Below are 22537 nucleotides of genomic sequence, written 5' to 3'. Positions count from 1 at the left end.
GTATTGGGCCAACCGTAAGTCGTGAGAGAATTGATTCAATTGAACCTCCTTCATTGATGGTCTATCCTTACCTGGGCCCTATACTTGCTTCAAATTCTGGCTTAGTCTTTCCAACTTCTTTCTCTGCTTTCTCTGCTTGGTCCAGCAACCATTTGCGCGTGGTGCCGCAGGATCACCCCCTCCCCTGTGCTTCCCGTGGTGGTAAAGCCCGTCGACGCTACGAGAAGTGTTCTTGCGAACCCCAGACGCGATCACTAGCCCTCGTCTCAAGCCTGGACCACCTGTAAACTACTTTTATCCGGGGTCGCTTCGAAATCAATTTTCAAATAATCAGCCTTTTCCATCAATTTCATGGTCGTGGTTTGAGGTGCGCCATTGATCTAGATCGGCTTCCTCGTGGGGACGTGTTCTTGTTTGCGCGTCTAGGAAAAGTTCCCGGACGACGCCATGGCCAGTGAAATAGCAGGAGAGGCGGCTACCATACCCCTAACAAATGGCCGCCATCCTCCATCAAATGAGTCCGCTGTACCCTCACCACCTGGGAAACGAAAGCGGGCTTCGACCCCCGAGGGAAAGCCAACAAATGAGAAGAAATCCGCCGTCAAAAGTAGTGAAGAGGAAAAGATCGAACTAAACAGGAATCTGCGCTATATTTTACAGATCGCTGCTCAGTAAGATAGACATTTCGGAATCGTTTGCACAATTCCGGCTGGCTAACTCAGTTCTTTTCCTAGGGACGATGAGCATCTATCCGTTTTCAAGACATCCTTAACCCCCGCTTCGCCGTCAAAACCTCGGTCCAAACGCCCCAAGCTCTCGGACGATAGCAATACTTTGGACAGCATCGATGCCTGTGTCGATGCAAATCAATATTTGTCATATCAAGATTTCCTGAGCGATGTGAACAAAGCATCAGCAGCTGTCGTTGAAAGGCAAACTGCCCTTGGCAACGAGGATGTTTCTTTAATACAGATGAAAGTTGCGGCTTTGAAGGATCGCTTAAAAGGCCTTGTCCAGCAAGCCTTGGTTCAGGGTTCTACCCAGATCAAGGTTGAGCCTGCTTCAGACGAATCGCCCCAAGATGTTTTACGTCGCGACAGGAAGGTTTTGACCCTCTATGGAGGGAGTTCGTCCAATGCCAAACAGCTATTCTCTAGTTTACAAAAGACGGATGCCGATTCTATTTCTGATAAACCTGCAACTTTCCCGGAAGACAGATTGCCAAATGGAATCACAACTACCAGAGCCATTCCATTCAACCTAGAAATGGAAGAGAAATCGGTCAAGACATTTGGTGAAGTATTTGCGCCGCGCTCCACACTCCCTCCACTAGAGCCTCCACGTCGGAGTCGGCCCTGGGCGAGGGACCCATCGAGCACCTGGATTGACCCGTTCGACGCTATCACAAATTACGATGCAATCTTAGGACAAAGACACCATTATTCGTTTGCGAAACTTCCGGCTGGGTACTGGCTTCATTATGGTGGGGACAGTGCATATGCCTCATATTGGAATCGACGAGAGAAGCAGGAGAGCCAGAATGAAGAGGAAACCACCACTCAGCTTCCTCGGAGTATAGGAGAAGAGAAAGGCCTCCTTTTTGGCGCTTATTCCTCGTTTGCCCCGTCGTATGATAGTTCATATGCCGTTGTAGCATCAGATGCCAAAAACAGCATGTGGTGGGCTAAGAGGGGCTCTAGGCGGTTCAATACGATGGTGGCATTTCACAACGCGGCTCAAACAGCCGAGGATCAGACACTTTCTGGACTCGACGAGACGACGCTGGAAGAGGATGTCAAGTCATTCATTGAAAAAGGCACCCTTGAAGCTAAACCGGAAGAGACAAGCGAGACACCTTTGAAAGACAAAGATGTTGATGCGGTACTTCAGGACATCGCTGAGCTTCTGCAAACTTTAGACTCTTTCCGTCGAAATCGCAATCTGGAACCATCATCGCAAGGTGAAACAAAGACCGATGACAAGGCTGGAACTCCAGACTCTCCATCGGAAGCAGAACTTCTTACATACGAAACTTTGAAGTCGGGATTAGCGGCTATTATATCGAATCTTCCTCCTTACGCGGTTGCGAAATTAAATGGAGATCAATTGGCTGACCTTAACATCAGCCAGAAGATCCTGGTGGAGATGCCGAACTACAACGGTACCATGGAGGAGGATGACTATACACTCATGCAAAGGCGAATTGCCGCGAGTGCACCTGCTGCCACGCCGTCACGAACAGGGTCTTATCAAGCCACTCCCGGATACAATCAACGCTTGTATTCTGCAAATCCTAGGCCTCAGCAATCAGCGGTAGGCACACAAGGTTACTATCAGAGTCGCCCATCATCCTCTACTCCTTACACTCCGGGGGCAAGTACTCCACAACAAAACTATGCCGGCATTCGTCCACAAGCATCTCCATCCCAACGGCCAAGCAGTATTCCTGCCTATTCACCTGGACAATATCATCCAAGGCCTACATCAAACAGCTATTTACCTTATACCGGCCAATCTACCACTTCGCCGGGACCAGGTTATCAACAAAATCCCGCGTATGCTGCTGGAAGAAGCGCTTCACCACACAAGGCCCATTCATATGCCACGCCACAAAGCGCTGCGCGTACAGCATACCTAAACCCGGCATCAGGGAACGCTCAGCGATATTATTCACAGCACACGTACACGAATTACCCATCCTCAGCCACAGCGACACCGGGGCAATACGCCATGTCTCCTAATGTCGCAGCGGCGTATAGTCGCAATACAGCCGCAGAACAAGCCATGGCACTAGCACGACAGAAAGCTCAGCTTGACGCCGCCCGTCAAGTATCAGGTACTCCTAATCCAGCACAATCTATTGCACAAGCCTCGTCCCAGGAAAGAAGTGAGAGCCCAGCTATGAAGCACAGTGCTACTCCTACACCAGCCACGTCATGAGTCCAGCCGAAGCTCCTTGGATCATGCTTCTGGCATTACATTTTACTCTACGCGAAAGCTACTGCTATCTCCACATCGAATCCAGAATGGGCACAGGGAGCAGCTCCTACTTTGTGTGCATGCAATGAGCATGGGACACTGCTACCTGAAAGGCATTAGCGGTAACTTTACCTGCTCTGGCTGGATCTTTGTCCCAAAAACCGGCAATTTTGGATCTTATCGGTTCTGTGCAAATCAAGTCTTCGTCCTCCTTCCATTCTTCGACCTTGCGTGTATTTCTTCGTCTTTTCTTGATTGATCCAACCAAAAAAAGATTTTTCTTATTGCTGCCTTGACATGCCCTTCTTCCCTTCTCCTTCTTTTTTAACAAGCTGATGACAGCGGACCAGCGCTTGGTGTGTATGTGTATTAACTCTTAGTGTTCCATTGGTAATTTATGATTTCAGTAAAGGTGTTTGTTCGACAGTGGTTCTTGTCTTTTTACCTAATTCTTTTATTTTTATCTTATCACTTGCTCAATCACGAGAGTCTCGGTTCTTGCTATCAAACCATGTTGAAACAGGAATGTCGTCGATGAACCAAAGCAATGACTTGATACAATTTCAACACGAAACAGTTCTTCCTGTATTACTTTAAGTTTCCAGTCCTCTTGCCTGGCACTTTTTTTCGACCCCTTATTTCTACCTTAAGATTTTTGAAGTTGTTTACGCATAGAAAAGAGGGAAATGGGACTGTCCAGATTTCTTCTTTCGTCGTTGTCTTATTTCTTTCCATATCTTCATGTCAGTTAGGGTAGACGAGCCTAGTTAAGAAAATCTCAATAATCATATCCATCATTTATTTCGTTAGAACATATGTAGTACGTGACAATAGGTTCTAGTAGACTGTACATGTTTAGGTAGCGGTATCAAAACAACACAAATCATACATAGCACAATATTGAAATTTTTTCTGGCTGCCATGCCTAGCTATCGAAGCCAGACAAGACGTGTAACAGCCATCTCATAGACTCATAGGCCAGGGGAAGGTATCAAATAGAACAAATGAGAAAAGAGCAGAAAATATCCAATCCCGAAATTCCCACCAGGGGAACAGATGATCTAAAGCGAGTTTTTTTGGAAGAACGAGGAATAGGTCAGAGCTAGACGGGTTAATATGCCAGAAGCGGTAATAACAATGCAGTCGACAACACGCCAATTATGAAATAGAGAATACTATTATTGTTTTGATTTTGGCCGCCCACAGCTGCTACCGCTGGAACTGCCATATTCAGAGCAACGAGATCCAGGTCATGGTCTAGAAATCGAGTTTCGTTTTTGGCAATAGGGGTATTCTCGTTCATCCAGTTTCGGTATGTCTGGATGTCTTTAGGGGAAGCTTTGGGGAGCATTCGGCTCAGTTTTGTGTAACTGGTTAGAGCGTCGTCTAGTGGCAAGTTAGTCCAGGACTTTCATTCTGTCTTAGGGATACTTACTGTATTGGTTAACTTTGTACGTAAGCCGATCAACCAGCTCTAAACGCCGCGCATGAAAAGCCGAATATCTACCAGCTTCAACATCCATCCGTCTCGAAGCCGGTTCTAACTGCTCTGATCCTTCCTTTTCGGCGATGGAGGCCCGGTGTTTCGCTTCGTATTCATCCATCATCTGAAGTTCTTCTTCCAGTTGGGAGATCTCATCTTGAAGGTGTAGGAGAATACGGTGGTTCATATTCTCGAATCTTCGGTACACGGGAATCAGTGAATTGTCACCATACTTTGGATTCTGTGATGGTGACGCTGTTGAGGAATCCAGTTTGGAGGCTAGAAGGGCGTACCCCGAGGATAATCTGGGTTTGGTAGTCGGCGTTTTGACGAGCTTGTTGTTTTTATCGCGTGTTTCGGTCGTTACTAGCTGGCCTGCACTTCTTCCCGGTGATAGGGACGGCCCTCGTCTAGATCCGCTGTGGTCCCTGTTGTTTCTTTGTCTGTGGACGTGTGGCCGATGTATGTGTGAGCGGTGTTGTTGCTGTTGCTGCTGCTGCTTCTGCTGGTGATAGTGCATGCGCTCTGCTAGATAAAAGTCCTCAGGAGCTGAATAGTCCGAATGCCCATCGTCTTCGTCATCTGTACGGTGTGGACTTTGCCTCTGTACAGCGTCACGCCGACTTCGCGCTTGCGCAGCCTTTTGAAGATTATGTTTATTGACCAAACGCAGATAGGCTGTTGCAGGTGAACCGTCCGGAGAAGTTACCGATCCACCGTCAGTGGCAATCGAATCTCTGGAAGTGACGGAAAAGGTCTGCTCTGGGCTACTCGCTCGAAAGGATGATTCGGGTGATATAAGGTATGAGGAATGTGTATCCCTATCTGGTTGTGGTCGCTCTTGAGCAAGGGCAGGTAACCCTTCCTGATCCTGGTCATTATCATCTGAATCCGAGTCGGAGTTGTCGGAAGATGTTGACGAGGAGTCGCCTTCCTGGAGGAATTGAAATACATTCGGTTTGTTAGAAGAGGCGCCATTCTGCGTTTTGACAAGCTCAGATCCAACCTGTATATCGGGACGAGTTTTTTTCTGCACCCCCGACTCTGTCTGTGACTTCAACTGCACATTCGGATTTGCTCCAACAACAGCTGTCGAGGGAACATGAGAGGCTGGAACCTTGCTGGGGGTTGAAGAAGGTTTCTTGGAGCGGGCAGCTCTGCTGCCCTTTCGCCGGCTAGAAACGCTCGCAGACATTGCAGTGTGAATTCGATATAACAATATCACGGAAAGGGTTAAATTCCAGGTTTGATGCGGATTTAAGGTCTCATCGAAAGTAATATGGTACAGTTGTTATGTTGAGCGTGCTCCCGGGTTGAGAAATTTGAATTAAGTAGGCGGATGGTGCAATGAGTTGATATAAAAAGAACTGATGTTCAATTTCTCCTCCAGCGAAGAATTCCAAGGTCGATAGGGGGGTAAAACCCACGGTAGTACTTTGGATGAGTTGTAGATCTGTAGTACGACACCTCCTTGCTGCAGTAGTACATACACTTATCAGGGCATTAGCTCACAGCCCTAGATCCGACCGCTCCTTCAGGGAGGGAAAGCAGAATGCAAGCGGCCCAGCGCGATAAATAATTCCGAAGTAATGACAATACAATGAGTATAAAAGTTCTAGGTGGTTGCTGATCTGAAGGCGTTGATGTCGTAGATAGAGTAAGGCTTGAGCGCTACGGAGCTGTCGCAGTCTGGAGAGTCCAATTCTGAAACGATTCAGGTGTGGCCCCCATGGTCATCGTTCATTGTTTGAACGCCCGGGGAACGTAGTATTTAATATGCTTTGTGCTGTCGTTAATCTTCCGATTGCTGAATCAACTGACATTGGAAGAAAGAAAAATGCAGAAGAAAGCCGAATTCCTTTTTGTTTTCTTGTTCCGAAAATGTAAGGCTTCAATGCGGGTCGCAAAACACTCGAAATCCCGAAAGGCTTAGTTGGACTTCCAACTAAAAGTCTTCAAAATGGTTAGTGTGTCATGTTGGCCAGTCAGCTGTCGCATCATACGAACGCTGCAGGCAATGCTTTGTTGGCAGTTATCCACTCGCTTACGCAGGTAATCCGGGGATCCCTTGCGTCCTTAACAGTAGTCCAAGATAGTTTCACGCCCTTACACGTGACATCGTCATGTGGTGTTGCCTGAGGCCTCCTTCCATCCTTAAGCTCCTTTCCTTTTCCTTTCCTCGACTTTTCTCTTCTTCATCTTTCATTTTCTTTCTACCACCATGCGAATATCGCAACAGCGATATCAAAATCCGCGTTAGCTAAGGACAAACACATTGGGTGCATTGATCTGATATGGTCAGCATTGAACGCGAAATCTCCGAGACCATCTTGCACCGATGGGAACTTGTGATATTGTATCCTTACAAGATCTTTCCCTCTTCAGCGCATTATACTATATTCCTCAAATCAAGTTGAACAATATCTACTATCAGAGAGTCCTACATGAATAGCACAACTAAACTACTACACAGCTTGATCTATCTTTTGACAACGTTGTTACCAGGCCGTACCCTTAGAGAGAGACTTAGTGATACCGAGAAAAAGCTGAGAAGTTTTGCCGAGGACATCTGGAGTGAGTGCAGTCTCCTATAAGTCGCCTCGATTCTGATATGTTCGTTGGACTCATCGACAGATTCCGCTTTCGTTACCCATTTGATTTCACAACAATTACCCAGTGCATTGCGACACGATGATAGAGATGAGAAGACGGAGAGCACCAGAAGGGAAACCTCGGGATCCATGTTGATTTCAGACGGAGTATCTCACAATGTCATTGACGTTTTCGTAATAGACAGCGTCGTGTAAAGAATCTTTCGGCATCAGCTGAAGATTGCTGATACATCCCGACATCAGATTACATTACCAATGAGGGAATTACAGCTTACGAGTTCTGACGGGGGACCATCGCAGTGTAACAAGAAAGACTCTCATCCGATCACCAGCGTTTATCAGAAATGATTGCCAGGTGCAACCACCGGAGATGGGCTCCTTCTCCTGAGGCTGGTGATAACAGAATGGCTACAAAAGTCTCCCCAATAGCCAATATCTCTTCTCTATAGGAGAAGGCCTTGGCGAGCTATCACGAAGAACCTGCCACAGGTGATGACTTTCAAATAATAGGGAGACGGGCAGTTTGGATGATCTCCATGTTGACAACAGCAAAATACTTGATGCTACGCTCTTCGTTCCAGAGCGTCGAAAGTCGCCGACTATCTCTGTTGAAGTTGGCTATACACAGGATCATTCAAATCTCATCGAGAATGCTAGATTCCTGTTAGAGGATTCACCCCATAGGGGCCATTGGATTTGTTATTCTTCTTGGCCTGTGTTGGGCTCAACCAACTAGACCGAAAAGCTGCGTGCATACCAGATGATCTAGTATGGCAGTATATGGCTAGGAGCGAGGTTCACGTGGTGTGAGGTGATATTTCGGAGGAGTGAGTGGATGTCCTAAGAACTTATCGCCTATGCGACCTATAGATACCTTCATTAGGCACCGGTATCCCGTGGGATATAGATCAAATGTGCAATAACAATCAACTGATCTGTTTGGCTTGTAGACATTTCTACTTAGTCGTCACTTTTCTCTCTCAAGCGAGTCGAGAGAAGATAGCTTGTGCTGAAGACGAAGCATTAATTGGCCATTTATTTTGGACTTACTGTCGAACCTGAATGACAACATTGTAGTATGAACCCAGTCCAGTGATCTTCATCGGCAGTCACTGGACTAAGCTCAGTCATTGGTAACTGTTCCCTATCGATAAAGGAATCAATGGGGCGCTTTTAGGGCTTGTTTAGCCTTGCCCTTGGGCGCTTAGGGTTCCGGGGTTGGCCTTAGGACACCGCACCTGATGTCACCGCCCCAGAGAATCCTCGTATTGATTGTTCGATTCTACTATGTAAGTGCGCCGAATTGAATACCTGTATCTCATGTGACAAAGAAACTCAGCCTCATGAGTATTCAATTCAGCTGCCTGAGCGCTGTGTTGCTGGATGTATATATAGGTAGTAATGCCTCCGAACCTCCACTCTATCATTCTTGGAATTTCATAGCAAATCAATTTCAGATCGTACCTTGAATACAAGAATTTGTTTAAAATGTGTTTTCGATCCAAATCCGATCAACCACAAGACGATGCGCCGCAGGAAATACCGAAGGTCATTATCACCAGAGCATCGACAGACCGCGCGGTCTTTGGTGAAGATGTTGAGCTACGTATGGAGCATGTGGAAAGATACGTAGGAAAGAGAAAGCAGAATCCAACGAAACAGTAGCAAGATCGAACTCGAGTCTTCATTCATCCGATGATATGATACTGGAAGGAGTCACATGTGCGGGGCTATTTGTCTATGTTGTTTCTTGAACCAACTCTTGTTTTCGCTGTCACCATTTCACAGCTTACAATGGGGCCACCTCAGATATTTCAGCTACCTGTGGCGTCCGTCTTCAGCGCTCTGGACGAAAAGCAGGAATTGTACGCCCACTACATGGTCGAGTAAGCATGGTACCTATCTAGATACAACACATGAGCGAGAATCTAACCAATCTCAAAGCAGCATGGAGTGGCGCTCGCATTATTTTCCGCCAAGTCTCTCCTGAAGCTAATTCTATACTTGACTTCAAAGTGACATCAACCACAATCTTTGTCCATTATATCCTGCTGATATCTTCGAGGCCTTGCTTATTGTTCGAGTATTGTGTTTCCTGGTATCAACCTTTCCAATGTAAGTCTCTATTTCTTCTTTTCCGTATAATGATCTGCTCCAACTAAGAAAAACAAGGAGGACTAATGCGACGTAGCACAATGACATTCGCCAAGAGACAAGCTACAAGAATATTATATTTTCCAACCGCATGATCGCAGAAAGTCAAAGATCCAGGGGCTTGCATATGGTCGACGAGGCAGAGCGTCACATCTTTAAGGAACACCGCCCCCATGCATACTACATCTGTGCTTTGCACGAGATTCTGGGCCATGGGACAGGACGGTTTTTGGCCGAGTCCGGTCCAAACGACTTTAACTTTGATCCTGATAGCCCGCCTCTTAATCCAATAACAGGAAAGCCAATTGCATCTTGATATAGACCTGGTCAAACTTGGACTGGGGTACTAGGAGATCTCTCGGCGACTGTGGACAAGTGTAGGGCAGAGCTTGTTGGTGCATTTTTGATTGATGAGCCGGAGATTCTAGGGTTATTTGGTTATACTCAAGATGGAGATATCAAGCCTGATGATGGTATGAGCAATTCACGAGGAGATTGTCCTTTTATACTAATGAGTCTTCAGTCATTCACAACATGTACCTGCAGCTCGGCGCTGATGGACTTCGAGGACTGGAGAACTATGACCCGCATACAAAGGTGAGCACAGCTTTCTCGTATTCATAGACTTGGATTATGCGCTAATCGATCGACACAGATATGGGGCCAAGCCCACAGCAGAGTATGTTCTCATTCCCATGATACATAACATAGCACCGTTCTAACAACCATTAGGCTCACTACGCTATTCTTCGGCACCTTCTTCGCAACACCAAGGACCTCTACACAGTCTTGTATGATTCTCACAATGGAAATCTAACGGTGAAAGTTAATGGTAACAATGTTCTCCTGCAAGGAAAGCCCTCCTTGGGTCGTATGTTGCTAAGGCTACACATATACCGTTGCACGGCTGATATTGCCGGCTGCCGCGAATTCTACGAAGATCTTTCTAGCGTGGATGGCGAAGCCTTATGATGGAGAGGTGTTGTGATGGCCAGGAAAGACCCTCCTTGGTTTTCTGTCATGCGAACACATTCATCCATGAGAACGATGTTCATGTACGCGAATATGAGCCGACAGCTAGAAGCGTTGTTCAAAGCTGGGCCGAGCGGGGAGTTGATTCGGAAGTCATAGAGACTGGAATGGCTCTATTAGAATAAATATGATCATGGCCTCGAATAGTCTATGAGTAGAAGTCTTATCCAAGATTGTCAATTGTATTCTTATTGGACTACTTGCGATGTTGTATCAATCATTGTAATTTAGATAGCAAAGACCAATCAAATACTGTAATTTCACGGTATATCTGTATTAGTTTGTAAGATACATAATCCGGTAATTTATATTCAATCCGTCGTCATCCTTGAATGAACAGCTGAGCTCCATTCTTTCTCACGACAGAGAGAAATCCAACCCCTCCACACATGCCACGCCTATGGTACTCTCGGTACCTTGCTTCGGCACGCCTCCGCTGTCGTCCGCTGTTAATTTCAGAACAATATGGAGCCCGAATATATCAACATCTTCTTCGCCGTACAATAAACACTGAAGCAAACGTCCAACGCCCCAACGACATCGTCCCTCTCCGCAAGCAATTGAAGGAGGAAGCCAAAAGATCAAAGTCCCAAAGCCGAAATGGTCGTGGAAAGAAACAAGTGGCAGCAAATAATGAATGGGAATTGACCGTGGGAATCGAAATACATGCGCAATTAAATTCCGAAGCGAAGCTTTTCTCAAGTCAGTACACCGCGTGACGATGTGTGTGGTTTATGGTCTAACAATGGGAAATGCAGGAGCGCCAACATCTACTGTAGCGGAGCCAAATTCCAATGTAGCTCTGTTTGACCTGGCGTTTCCAGGCTCACAGCCGGTATGTCGCTTTCTTACAAATAACAGCACTGTGCTAACACTCAAACTTTAGGAATTCCAAGCGGCAACCCTACTTCCTGCACTTCGCGCTGCGATAGCGCTCAACTGCGAGGTCCAACACACCAGTCGTTTCGATCGAAAACATTACTTCTACCAGGATCAGCCAGCAGGCTACCAAATCACGCAGTACTACGGTATGTAAGGCCGCACCAGATTATTTGGTTGAGAATACAACTGATTTCACTTCTAGAACCGTTCGCACGTAATGGATTTATCAAGCTGTATGACTACGATGGCATCGCGCCCGAAGACGGAAAATTCGTCCGCATCGATATCAAGCAAATGCAGTTGGAGCAAGACACTGCAAAATCTCACGAACATCCGCCTTCTGCTCACTTTCTAGATTTCAATCGTGTCTCACACCCTTTGATCGAAATCATTACTATGCCTCAGATTCATTCTCCCGCTACCGCCGCGGCCTGTGTAAGGAAAATACAGGCTATCCTACAAGCTACAAGCGCAGTAACTACAGGTATGGAGTTGGGCGGGCTGCGCGCAGATGTCAATGTCTCTGTTCGTCGGCGTGATGCGCCGCCGGGCGCCGGAGAATATTATGGAGTTCGTGGACTCGGCCAGCGGACGGAGATCAAAAATCTCAGCAGTTTCAAAGCTGTCGAAGACGCCATTATAGCAGAGCGAGACCGTCAAATACGAGTCCTCGAATCCGGAGGTACCGTTGAAGTCGAAACCAGAGGTTGGTCGATTGGTAGCACCGAGACTCGCAAGCTGCGCAGTAAGGAAGGCGAAGTTGATTATCGCTATATGCCGGATCCAGATTTACATCCTCTTTTTATTGACGATGGGCTCGTGTCTACTTTGAAGGAAAATCTTCCTACTTTACCGGACCAGCTTTTGGCCATGCTCGTTGGTCCAATGTATGGACTTAGTCTTGAAGATGCAAAGCCCTTGGTGGAACTTGATGACGGTGCGCGGTTGGAGTATTACCAGGATGTTTTCGACGTGCTCCAGGCTCTTCACTCTGATGACAGAGACGCAGCGAAAAAGGGGCTAGGTAGAACTGCAGCAAACTGGGTGCTACATGAATTGGGCGCGTTACACACCAAGGCAGAGGTAGCCTGGCATGCTGATCGCATCCCGGCGCAAACACTGGCGGAACTCATCGATCAGTTAATACGCAAAAAGATCACTAGCTCCGTCGCGAAACAAGTCCTAGTGATGGTATTTGAGGGAGATCAACGACCAATCCAGCAATTACTGGAGGAAGAGAACCTCTTGCTGCGACCACTTTGTAGGGAAGAATATATCGCTTTGGCGAACTCTTTGATTGAGGAAAATCCGCAAATGGTTGCACAGATCCGAGAAAAGAATCAGTTGGGCAAAATCGGCTGGTTTGTAGGACAAATGGTGCGCCAGGGAGAAAAGGGTCGCGTTGAAGCGCAGCGTGCGGAAGAGATTCTACGAGAGCTGATCTTGAAGCGCAATTAGTCATACAAACAATTAACTAACTAGTTAACTAAGTTAGTCGATATCTGTTTTGTCAAGGTGACCACTGCAGCCATGTGCGATAGACTGCGCGGCTTATTGTATAGATAGATGAATGATACCCTTTTACCACGCATTCCTGCTGTAAACTTCATTCCTAAGCCTTTCTACCTGAATGCCAACGCAATCAAGCACAAGCGAAAAAATTTTCGCTCTAATTCGGCGCGATTCGTGTCCTCCGGTTCAACCTGTACTTAGGGGAATTGAGGCCAAATTCCCAGGACGGTTGGCGGCGGATAAGCCCACCACAACCTTGGAGCTTCGACCGCTAAAAGCAGCTGCACGCGAAATACACACCTTGTCAAACCCAACAGGATAAACCGCCAAAAACGATGGATAATCAAGGGGTCGCCCGGATTTTATCTTTGTTTCTATTATTACCTACGGGTTTTTCTGTCGAAACTTGATGTTCCTTTGAACAATCTCAACTCTATAAATTCGTGATAAATCTCTTGACATCATCGTCATCGCATTCCCCGCATTTTTCGTCTTTACTTACGAACAGTCTTATTTCACGCACTGGGAACTCATATGCTCAAAGCAAAGAGCGAATTCAAAATGACCGCACCATCTACAATCAAACAGCGCTTCCTATCCCAGCCCAACGACCTCGGTGTCGTAGCTGTGGGCTTCTCCGGCGGCCAGGTGAGCCCTCTAGTACAACTTGATTCGCGCACCAAATGACTAACAGAATGTGTTGCACAGTGCAAAGCAGGCGTTGAAGCGGCGCCGATGGCATTGATTGAGTCCGGTCTCCTCGATCAACTCCAAGAAGACCTTACCTATAACGTCCACTATGACAACGTCGTCCACGACTATGCGGATCTCATACCCGCCTCAGACCCGGATCATAGAGGCATGAAGAAGCCTCGTGCCGTGAGCGCAGTGACTCAGAAGCTTAGCCAACAGGTCTATGAGCACGCGAAACAAGGCAAGATGGTTCTTACTCTCGGAGGAGACCATTCGATCGCTATTGGGACAATTTCCGGTACCGCCAAGGCTATCCGTGAGCGGTTGGGTCGTGAGATTGCGGTTATCTGGGTAGATGCTCATGCCGATATCAATATTCCCGAGGAGAGTCCCAGTGGTAACATTCACGGTATGCCCGTAGCGTTCCTTACAGGACTCGCTAAGGAGGAGAAAAAGGACATTTTCGGCTGGCTTGAGAAGGATCAGCTGTTGAATGTGAATAAGTTGGTGTACATTGGCTTGCGGGATGTTGATCGAGGAGAGAAGCGAATCCTCCGTGAGCACGGTATTAAGGCTTTCAGCATGCACGATATTGATAGGTTTGTCTCTAGAAATTATGACGGAGAGTCCAAGCTAACAAGAGTTCTTAGACACGGTATCGGCCGCGTCGTTGAGATGGCTCTTGCACACATTGGCAACGACACACCCATTCATCTGTCCTTTGACGTCGATGCTCTCGACCCACAATGGGCTCCTAGCACTGGTACTCCAGTCCGAGGGGGACTTACTCTCCGGGAAGGCGATTTCATCTGTGAATGTGTTCATGAAACTGGAAACCTGGTTGCTATGGACTTGGTGGAGGTCAATCCTAGCCTGGAGGCGACGGGGGCCAGCGATACTATCCGTACAGGTTGCTCGCTGGTTCGTAGTGCACTCGGTGATACTCTTCTGTAACCTGTTATCATTTGTCGGAAAGGATTGAGTTTGATGTATTTTTGGCGGCAAATAGAGTGGACTAGTCTCTTATGGATCGCGATGAGTCTGAGGCTGGTTAGTTGCCCAGGTGGTAGTAATGAAATATATTCATAAACGATGTAGCTTTTCGTGATCATCACAGCAACAGCCAATCACAAATGTGCCCCACTGTAGTAAGGCTGCTAAGGCAACAAGGCGGTCAGGCAGAAAGCGGTGATGATGTTGTTTGTTTTGCTTCTCGTCCTGAACAGACTCAAAGAACGTTTTCCTATATAACAATCTGCATATGCATATGCAAGTTACATTTAATTGGTATATCTGTCTCGTACCTTTTGCGCTTCTATCGATACCCCATTCAATACAGTTGAACGATGATGGAATGAAACGACCCAACGTACTAGTTGCCCTAGGTGCGGAGACCCAGACGTGGCTCGCATAAACAGACAGAACCACCGCCAGATCATAAATCGTGGTGGGCTCTGATTTGAAAATTGGAATTGTGTCCTGGGTAAACATCAGGTGCAATTCTACCAATTTCTGTCCCTCTCGCCATCACGTATCAAAACGCGCGAGCTGTTTGCGCCCAAATTCAAGCGGAACAGTATACAAAACGTCGTACGACGGATCGAGATCTCAAGTTGAATTGACGATAATATTTTTCAGAAAATTGGTGGACCTGTGACTCAGACGACAATTTCTTACCTCCTCCGGGAGTCTTATTCTTTGCACTCAACTCAACATGCCGACATACAGACGTACAACAGCTAGGAGACGGTATCAATGGCCAGAACTGCAACTAAACATATGGCTTATCACAGTCCTAGCCGGCTCGGGGACATGTCTGGGAATATTCGCCTGGTTCATGGCAGTTCAAACGCAACTGAAATTGGGAATACCATGGTATGTTCCATTATGTCAAGAGAACAAAAGAAGCCATAACTAACCTTCATACAGGCTCTTCCCATTCATGACCGTCTGCGGAGCCCTCGGCGTCATATTCTGTCTCATCATCCTCATCCTCGCGGCGCAACGATTCCTCCTCCCCGGTATAATAATAATCGGCAGCTTCTTGCTCTTCACGTTATGGTTGACGGGTTTGATTGAGACGGGTCTGCAGCTTTACGGCGCTCAGGCAAATGTCAATTCGAATTGTCAGAATTTTGTGTCGAATATGCCATTTTCGGGGAATACGGTGGAGGCTTTGGCTTGGTTGACGCAGAATAATATATGTAAGTACCTGGACATCAAAATAGATAGTGGGATGCTAATGTGTATAGGTAATTGCTGGAAAGCGGCGTTTGCATTTGAGCTTGTGAATACAGTGTTTTATTTTTGGATGATGGTCATGTCATGGCAAGTGCATCGGGATGCCAGTTGATTGATCAATTGTCATACATATTATGTGTCGTTATGGTGTGAATAGAGGCGAAGTGTGTTTTGTATTTTTGTATCATCATGAGTGGGGTATGATGTTTATGTACTTGGAGCACGATGTTTTCGATAAGGGTTGGGGTTATTAGGGTTAGGGCTAAGCACACGGCATGACTGAACTTCCCCTCTTCGCTCTCAATGCTCTCGTGTTATTCGCTCTATTCATATCAGCTGCTCAGCCACGATGCTATACCCAACCCAATAAGAAAATAAATCCCCCTCCGCTAAGCAAACTATCGAAAGCGGACAAATCGTATTGAGGCTTATCCCGCCAATGACGTCGCCTGCATACGCCGATTTATCGGAGATCTGGAGATGATCTAAAATATAAAGCCCCTCTTTTCCCTTTTCTTTTTAACAGATCAAAACTTCGAAATAATTACTCGGTCTTCTCTCACAGCTCAATCAATCTATCGCAATGGATCCAAACCAGCAGCAACAACAACAACAACAACAGCCTCCTCAAGACGGCGCCCAAAACGAGGATTACCTTGACAAGGGTACCCCACCGACACCCCCTATCTACTATCTATATGCTGACTTCACCAGGCCTCGACTTCGCCGAAAAGAAATACGGTCAAGGCAAAATCGATCCTGTCAAGATGCGTGACACCAACGAGAAGATTACCGACGGTGCTCGTAACCTCTTTGAGAAGGTTACTGGGTATGTTTCTTTCCGTCTTTATATAGAGGAAGACTTGTTGCTGACTCTGTTGTAGAAAGCATGTTCCTGAGAAGTTCTCCAATTAGACTTCATATATGTTGATGAGCTATGAAGCGATAACTGTATATTGATGATAGCTTAAATTACTCAATTCTGATTGATAATTGATATTACAGCTAATCTGCTCTACTAATTTCAATTGAATTACTTTATGGAAGCGAGACACTAGAATTATAAATACAAAATAGACCGGAACACTGAAAACCTCCTACCTAGGTACTCATCGACATTGTCTTCCGTGAAATACAGCCCTGGTTATATAGCTTATAGAGCTGTCTTAATTTCTCCCTTGCACATTTAAAGCGCCCTCCCCAACAGCGAAAACGTACGATGAAGAATCGCAAGAGGAGACCAGCGCCTACTTCTGGCTCCCAAAGGGTCGTAAATGTCTTTCGATGCTATATCGGTCAGTGTCAAGGACGAGATAGGAATGTGTAGGTAGTAGTGAGAATGATGTGATTCCATTGCTGCCTTCCTGGGCTAGATCATGATTGTCGCACATGACCATCGGATAGAATAAGTAAATACACGCATTCCCAACGCTTGCCTTCCTCGAACAACGCCTCTCAAATGCAAGATTAAAAAAATTTGTACATGTGTTATCGGCAAAAGACACGGTAGAGAAGAGGAGGAGAAAGAAATCAACCATTGTCAGCTCCAATCGCTTCTTCAGCATTCTCATCGTAATCCCCATTCTCGAATGCGGCGAGCATTTCCCTCTCTAACTCATCCTCGTCGTAATCCGCATTCTCTGTGGGATCGTTGGTTTCGTTGCTGTAATTGTAGCTACCGTCATCCTCGTCTTTGGCTGTGCCGGGAATGATAGTAGCACCTTGCTTTGACATGTCTTCATCGTCATCAGCCCCTGGCGATCTCTTCAGACGTTGTGCAAGGCGTGAAGTACCTGTTCCTTCACTCTCGGTCTCTTCATCCCCATCCCGTTTCCGTTTGCGGGTGTCCGTTGCTGCTGGATCTTCTTCGTTATTGTTTCCCTCCGCCTCGTCGTCATCTTCTTCGTCATCGACATAATCTTTGTCGTCTTCATCGTCAGTCTCATCATCGCTTCCCAGAAACTCCTTCAGCTCGTCGTGCACAGCTGCTTGTTCGGCTGCGGTGTACCCGACAGGTGAATGTTCAGTCATCCCGGACGAGCGGATGATTTCTTCATTGACATCTGCATCCAAGTTAGCATCACAACCACTTCGTGAGTCGATACTGAACCCACCCTCATCGTCTGTAAACGACACGCCCGTATCATCATCCGAAGAAGAAAGCCAGGAATCTTCAAGCTTAGAACCAGGTGAGCTACCCAGCACAGGCTCACCCCTATCCTCCGGATGAACCGGAATCAAATACGGCTCCTCATCCATATGTTTCCACTGAGTCAAACTATCTAAAAGCCATTGCGTTGTGACAATCTTAATTCGAGGATATCTCGTTGCCTCTCGCACTTTAGCAGTTCGATTTCTCCCTGCCACCAAATGCGTCGTTTTAGATCCGATTCTAGGTGATATCGTAGCCCCAAAGCTTTTGGCCCAAAGAGATATATCGGCATTTTGCAAGTCAGTTCCTAGGGGTAAAACACCGGAAAACACAAGAACAACGTCCCCAAGAACCTTTTGCTTGATCTGCGGCATGATGACCTTAACATCAGGTAGTAATTCTAAATCAATATCCCGATCCCGGATAGTTCTGTCGCCTCGAAGAGTCGAAACTCGTCCTCTTTCAAGATTTCTCTGGCGGCGACGTTCGTACTCTTCGAAAAACTCCGAATGCACTTTCTCTAACCGGTCCTGTAGATGAAATAATTCTCGGTCATGATCTTCCAGCAAATGATGTCTGTGCTTCCCTAAATCCTGAGAATCGTCCATACTCGATGTTGACGTCTCACTCTCGGCACCTGCTTGTGACTCTGAGGCGTCGTCTTCGGCATCCAGTTCCTTCTGCTTCTGTAGCAACGGTCTATCTTCCACTTGATGCATGATTGTCTCTTCCTGTTGTGTCGCTTGTTCCAGGAGCATTGTTGGATTGTCCCCTCCACCCATCGTAACAAGCTGTTCCAATGCCGAGACTTCGTTTCCAATCTCTTTGGCTTGGGTAGTACCGTTAACATGGTGTTCAGCGGGTGCAGTTACAGCTGGCTTTTCGCTCTTGGTCTTCCCCGGCGTCAACTCCTGCTTCTTTGGTAAAAAGCTCGAGTTGATATCACCAATACCAACGAAGAAGTCATACGGTGACACCTTGATGAGATTGGGGTTCCACTTCCAGACATCACCGCGGTCGTCGATGATCACTACCATTTTGGTGTCAACAGGAAATAGACGCTGTAGGTTTTTCGCAGTGAGACTGCCGCTTTCATCACGGCTGAGAATTCGATCACCAAAGAGCTTTCGATCGGGATCAATAATGTTTGCGATATTTTGCGCATATGCCCGTGTACCCATAGTGTAAATATGTAGCTCGTAAAGTTTAGATATGTTCTGCAAGAAACTTTCCAGTCCAGGCCGAAGTTTGATGTAATACCAGCATCCGCGCATACCGGGTCCATCGTCAGTAAGCTGAAATGCGCGCACATCCTTGACAGCTTCATGATTCGGATTATTTTTATCTTCCTTCCATTCTCCAACTGTTGGGTCTACCGTCGCATGGATAATTGTCTGATCCAAGTCGACCACCAGCGACAAACGTTTCGAGGCTAGGAGTCGGCGCTTTGCATCCTCTTCCACTCGGGTAGCTTCTCTCTGACTGACTGTGAGCGCGGTATTATCGTGAACCATCTGAATCGGGGCTCGCATTGCGTCCATGACGTCGGTATTGTAATTCGCACTATAAGCAATAACTTTAGATGATGCTGTTGACAAATACAGGGTATGGAATGAAAACATACGCCGTCATATCTTTTCCGCACTCTGCGCACATGCCTCCGAATTGAACTTCGTGAGCACATGGTTCATCAATCTCAACAACGTTTACCCTTCATCATGTCAGCCAAATAATCCACATCGCAGCTGACAGACCATAACCTACGGTTCATCGATAATATCTCCCTTAGATATCTTCCACTCTACCACTGTGCCATCAACGCTCGACTCGAATTTGACGGGAAACTCCTTTAGGACCTCGATATCATTCCCCAACCCATCGCCTTCGATGACAGTAGTCTTGTACACGTACCAAAACAAATGATCACCCCGCTCGACCGAATCGCCCGGGCGCTTGAGTAGCGATCTGACGGTGATGGGGTAATGCAGCGTTGGCGGGAGTCGCAGAAGCATGCTCCGTTAAGACTCGTCCGTCGGCTCGTTTGGAGTCGACTCTTGGCGAATCCGCTAGGCTCAGACAGTTGATGTTTGATTGAAATGTGTTAGGTGTTTGGCGATCTTCTTGTGCGAGTTACTGTGCCATCGCCCAATGGTGAGGCTTGACAGCATATGCCAATCTTCGTAGCCTGTCCGCGGAGGATGTTTGAATATCGCCACTAGCTAGATGCAACCTAAGAACTTATCGCGGGAGAAGCGGTACTGAATCAGAATATTGACTGAGGTTCGGCGAATGTCCAGTCTTGATAGGAGTATGCGCAAAGCCAATCTGCGTTGATTTGTAGTGTGGTATGTTGAGATCAGAGGTAGTCAACAGGTCACGATGCGGGGACGCAAGGTAGCTAGCCAGTTGAGAGCACAGTAAGTACTGTAAACAAGCTGAGATGAAGAGGAATTCGAATAAGAAACGAAGAAAAGAACACAAATAGCGACAGAGGTGTCAATGGGAGTTGAGTTTGTCGAAAACAAAGCCTGGCGCGGTGGTGACTTTCAAGATAAATCCAGTAGGCGGTAAAGTCGCGGGCCACACCGTATACGTAGTTAGATGTGGATCATGAAGCTTCAAAGCAGGCAGCAGGCGGGTGGCCGTATCCGGTATAGCGTGAACATCTCACCGGATAATATCTGGACTGACAACATCGAGGTACGAGTATTTTATTATGATCAACTACATGGGAATAACTTGCTATAATCAACAAATATAGATTGATATAGATATATATGCATATTTCAATTACTCAGAGGGTCAACCATAAAGAGTGCGATATACTACATTGCAGAGACCTCGAATCAGAAAAACAGCAATCGAACAGAAAGGATAAAATTCAAAGTAAGCTAGGCTGGTATCTCATGTCGAGACTCGTATCTCTTGCAATCTGTTCATCTATGCCGCACAAAGGCCAGAGAAGAACGGTTGCTTAGTTTGTCGTTAGCGCATGTTTCCGCATTTGCCAGTAGTCTTTCGTGCAGTTCAGCAAATCGTCAATCGGTTTACTTGGCCTTGGCAAGACCGACAGCACCGTTGCCCAAGTCATAGACGCTGTACCACTTGCGAAGGAAAGCATCTCCGAGGATAGCGAGAGGACCGACAGGCTCGGGGAAGTCCATGCCCATGAAGGCACTGATGCAGGATCCCTGGACTTCCAAAACGTAGTCATGAGCGGTGATGGAGAAGTTGTGTCCGCTTAAGGTGACAGTGAGGTCGGGGAGAGAGTCACGCTTGGTGCAGTCGACAGTGTATTGACCGTTCCAAGACTTTGAGGCACCAATTTCCTTGTTCCTAGAAGATGTTAATAGAGAGGAAAGTAAAGAGGAGCAAAAGTGACTTACAAGAGCTCAGCAAGAGTAGAAGGAAGAGCAATGAGGGAGGTACCAGTGTCAAGAATGACACCAGTGTTCTCGAGCTCAGCAACATTGTCACCGAAAGCAACGGCATCAAAGTCTACCTCCCAGTAGGCCTTTCGACGAAGGGGAATCTTGACTAGCTCTCCAGTGTAGTGGCTCTTATCAATACCACCGAAAGTGGCCTCGGAGTTATCACCCTCCTTGTTGCTATCGCCAAGGTAGAAAGCAAAGACTGGCTCATCAAGAGTTTTCTGGTTCAGCATGTTGTAGAAAGGAGGAACGATCTTGTTGACAGAGATGGTATCAAAACCAAGACCCAAGATACCGTCGAAGCGGCCAAAGGCGAAAGCCAAGCCAGGCTCGTTAGTGGCTTCGGCGAAGTCCTGATCTTTGATGGTGATGTCGCCAATCGTCACAACGTCACGGGAGACGAAGCCCTCAAGGCTACCTGAGCCGTACTGGATGGCAAATTCGCTGCCATTCTTCTTGTATGTTGACGAGGAGGACGAGTCATACTTGTTGTGCAAGTAGCACGCAATGGAGTTGCAAGAGGCCGAAGGAACCCACAAGTTCGAGCTGCCTGTATCGAGGACAACCTTGAAGTTCTGGGGTGGTGTACCGATAGTGATCTCTGAGAAGTCTAGATGAGCGGTTAGCGTTGGATTAATCAGACGATCCGAGGTATTCACATACACTGAGCATTCAAAAAGTTATCAACCAGAACATCATGACCGCCCTCAGGTCGGATGGAGGTATCCTCGTAGACGCCCTCGGGGACGACACCCATGTATTTCTGGCCCAAAGACCGCATGTGGTCGTTCATACTGCGTTTATCCTAATAAAAATCATGACAGTCAGTCCAAAGTCAGTCGTAATATCAAGTGGAAAGACGAGGATGGCATACAAATTGCTCAGAGAGAGGCACCTTGTCCAGCTTGAGCTTGTGGACCTTGGCGGAAGCAGCGCCGACCAGCGCGGCGGCTGCAAGGACGGAGGCAGTCTTCATGATGACCAAGCCAAGCTAATGTTTCGAGAGAGTGACAGTGGATGAAATCAGATTGATAAAAAGAATAAACTTTCGTATGTGTTATAGACGATGGAAAAGGAAGGAGGGCGATGGAGGATGGGGATGGTGATGGGAGTGATAAGGGAAGAGAAAGGTACGGTCTGATAGATAGCTCCTGTCTGGGGTTTCGGGACGATGGAAGGGCCGGTCACAGGTGATGACGATGATAACGGGCCCCGGTTGGTCACAGGCAACCACCAAAGTGACCAAACGGGAAGTATCTCCAATCAGGGCCAATCACAGCGCCGCAACCAGGGTTGACCTCGTGACTTGGCTGGCTCTCTGAGGCACCTATGTTTTTGGTGCCTGGACTATGTTCTGTGCTGATTG

At 47.0% G+C, this 22537-nt stretch overlaps 9 protein-coding genes across 9 annotated transcripts, besides 4 other annotated features; 6 read left to right on the top strand and 3 right to left on the bottom strand.

Annotated features, from left to right (window-relative positions):
- Window positions 1–447: 447 nt before the first annotated feature.
- Window positions 448–2940, top strand: TSTA_027360 (uncharacterized protein; the record flags this gene model as incomplete). Its single annotated transcript, XM_002479828.1, has 2 exons — window positions 448–671; window positions 735–2940. The coding sequence occupies 2 exons, from the start codon at window positions 448–450 to the stop codon at window positions 2938–2940; spliced, it is 2430 nt and encodes an 809-aa protein (XP_002479873.1).
- TSTA_027350 (uncharacterized protein) lies at window positions 2328–6141 on the bottom strand. Its single transcript, XM_002479827.1, has 2 exons — window positions 4415–6141; window positions 2328–4365 (listed from the first exon to the last, which is right to left on the bottom strand). Exons 1-2 carry the CDS (start codon window positions 5655–5657, stop codon window positions 4091–4093), a joined length of 1518 nt encoding a protein of 505 aa, XP_002479872.1. The 5' UTR covers window positions 5658–6141; the 3' UTR covers window positions 2328–4090.
- Window positions 4939–4970: a microsatellite.
- A 481-nt stretch (window positions 6142–6622) lies between the features above and the next one.
- Window positions 6623–6676: a sequence feature (GA-rich).
- A 1886-nt stretch (window positions 6677–8562) lies between these two features.
- On the top strand, window positions 8563–10457 carry TSTA_027340 (dipeptidyl peptidase III, putative; the record flags this gene model as incomplete). The annotated part of the gene is made up of 8 exons (XM_002479826.1): window positions 8563–8703; window positions 8788–8960; window positions 9159–9189; window positions 9266–9465; window positions 9550–9701; window positions 9752–9825; window positions 9884–9907; window positions 9961–10457. 8 exons carry the CDS (start codon window positions 8563–8565, stop codon window positions 10198–10200), a joined length of 1035 nt encoding a protein of 344 aa, XP_002479871.1. The 3' UTR covers window positions 10201–10457.
- Window positions 10458–10602: 145 nt separating this feature from the next.
- TSTA_027330 (glutamyl-tRNA(Gln) amidotransferase, B subunit) lies at window positions 10603–12732 on the top strand. The gene is made up of 4 exons (XM_002479825.1): window positions 10603–10962; window positions 11019–11095; window positions 11147–11288; window positions 11345–12732. The coding sequence occupies exons 1-4, from the start codon at window positions 10650–10652 to the stop codon at window positions 12598–12600; spliced, it is 1788 nt and encodes a 595-aa protein (XP_002479870.1). The 5' UTR covers window positions 10603–10649; the 3' UTR covers window positions 12601–12732.
- Window positions 12733–13007: 275 nt separating this feature from the next.
- On the top strand, window positions 13008–14450 carry TSTA_027320 (arginase, putative). The gene is made up of 3 exons (XM_002479824.1): window positions 13008–13302; window positions 13363–13946; window positions 13998–14450. Exons 1-3 carry the CDS (start codon window positions 13189–13191, stop codon window positions 14299–14301), a joined length of 1002 nt encoding a protein of 333 aa, XP_002479869.1. The 5' UTR covers window positions 13008–13188; the 3' UTR covers window positions 14302–14450.
- A 112-nt stretch (window positions 14451–14562) lies between these two features.
- Window positions 14563–15955, top strand: TSTA_027310 (uncharacterized protein). The gene is made up of 3 exons (XM_002479823.1): window positions 14563–15222; window positions 15277–15551; window positions 15600–15955. Exons 1-3 carry the CDS (start codon window positions 15062–15064, stop codon window positions 15698–15700), a joined length of 537 nt encoding a protein of 178 aa, XP_002479868.1. The 5' UTR covers window positions 14563–15061; the 3' UTR covers window positions 15701–15955.
- Window positions 15956–16112: 157 nt separating this feature from the next.
- TSTA_027300 (uncharacterized protein) lies at window positions 16113–16625 on the top strand. Its single transcript, XM_002479822.1, has 3 exons — window positions 16113–16253; window positions 16303–16417; window positions 16473–16625. The coding sequence occupies exons 1-3, from the start codon at window positions 16172–16174 to the stop codon at window positions 16501–16503; spliced, it is 228 nt and encodes a 75-aa protein (XP_002479867.1). The 5' UTR covers window positions 16113–16171; the 3' UTR covers window positions 16504–16625.
- Window positions 16184–16209: a microsatellite.
- Window positions 16626–16917: 292 nt separating the features above from the next.
- TSTA_027290 (RNA Polymerase II CTD phosphatase Fcp1, putative) lies at window positions 16918–19752 on the bottom strand (the record flags this gene model as incomplete). Its single annotated transcript, XM_002479821.1, has 4 exons — window positions 16918–17651; window positions 17703–19303; window positions 19365–19451; window positions 19505–19752. 4 exons carry the CDS (start codon window positions 19750–19752, stop codon window positions 17119–17121), a joined length of 2469 nt encoding a protein of 822 aa, XP_002479866.1. The 3' UTR covers window positions 16918–17118.
- Window positions 17477–17539: a microsatellite.
- A 728-nt stretch (window positions 19753–20480) lies between the features above and the next one.
- Window positions 20481–22330, bottom strand: TSTA_027280 (aspartic endopeptidase Pep2). The gene is made up of 4 exons (XM_002479820.1): window positions 22046–22330; window positions 21835–21976; window positions 21127–21781; window positions 20481–21076 (listed from the first exon to the last, which is right to left on the bottom strand). Exons 1-4 carry the CDS (start codon window positions 22145–22147, stop codon window positions 20788–20790), a joined length of 1188 nt encoding a protein of 395 aa, XP_002479865.1. The 5' UTR covers window positions 22148–22330; the 3' UTR covers window positions 20481–20787.
- Between the last annotated feature and the right edge of the window lie 207 nt (window positions 22331–22537).

This window comes from Talaromyces stipitatus, genomic scaffold, assembly GCF_000003125.1.
Source record: "Talaromyces stipitatus ATCC 10500 scf_1105507295541 genomic scaffold, whole genome shotgun sequence".
In the NCBI taxonomy this organism is placed as follows: Eukaryota; Fungi; Ascomycota; class Eurotiomycetes; order Eurotiales; family Trichocomaceae; genus Talaromyces; species Talaromyces stipitatus.
Note: the sequence above shows the minus strand (reverse complement) of the source record. Positions and strands in the feature narration are given on the sequence as shown.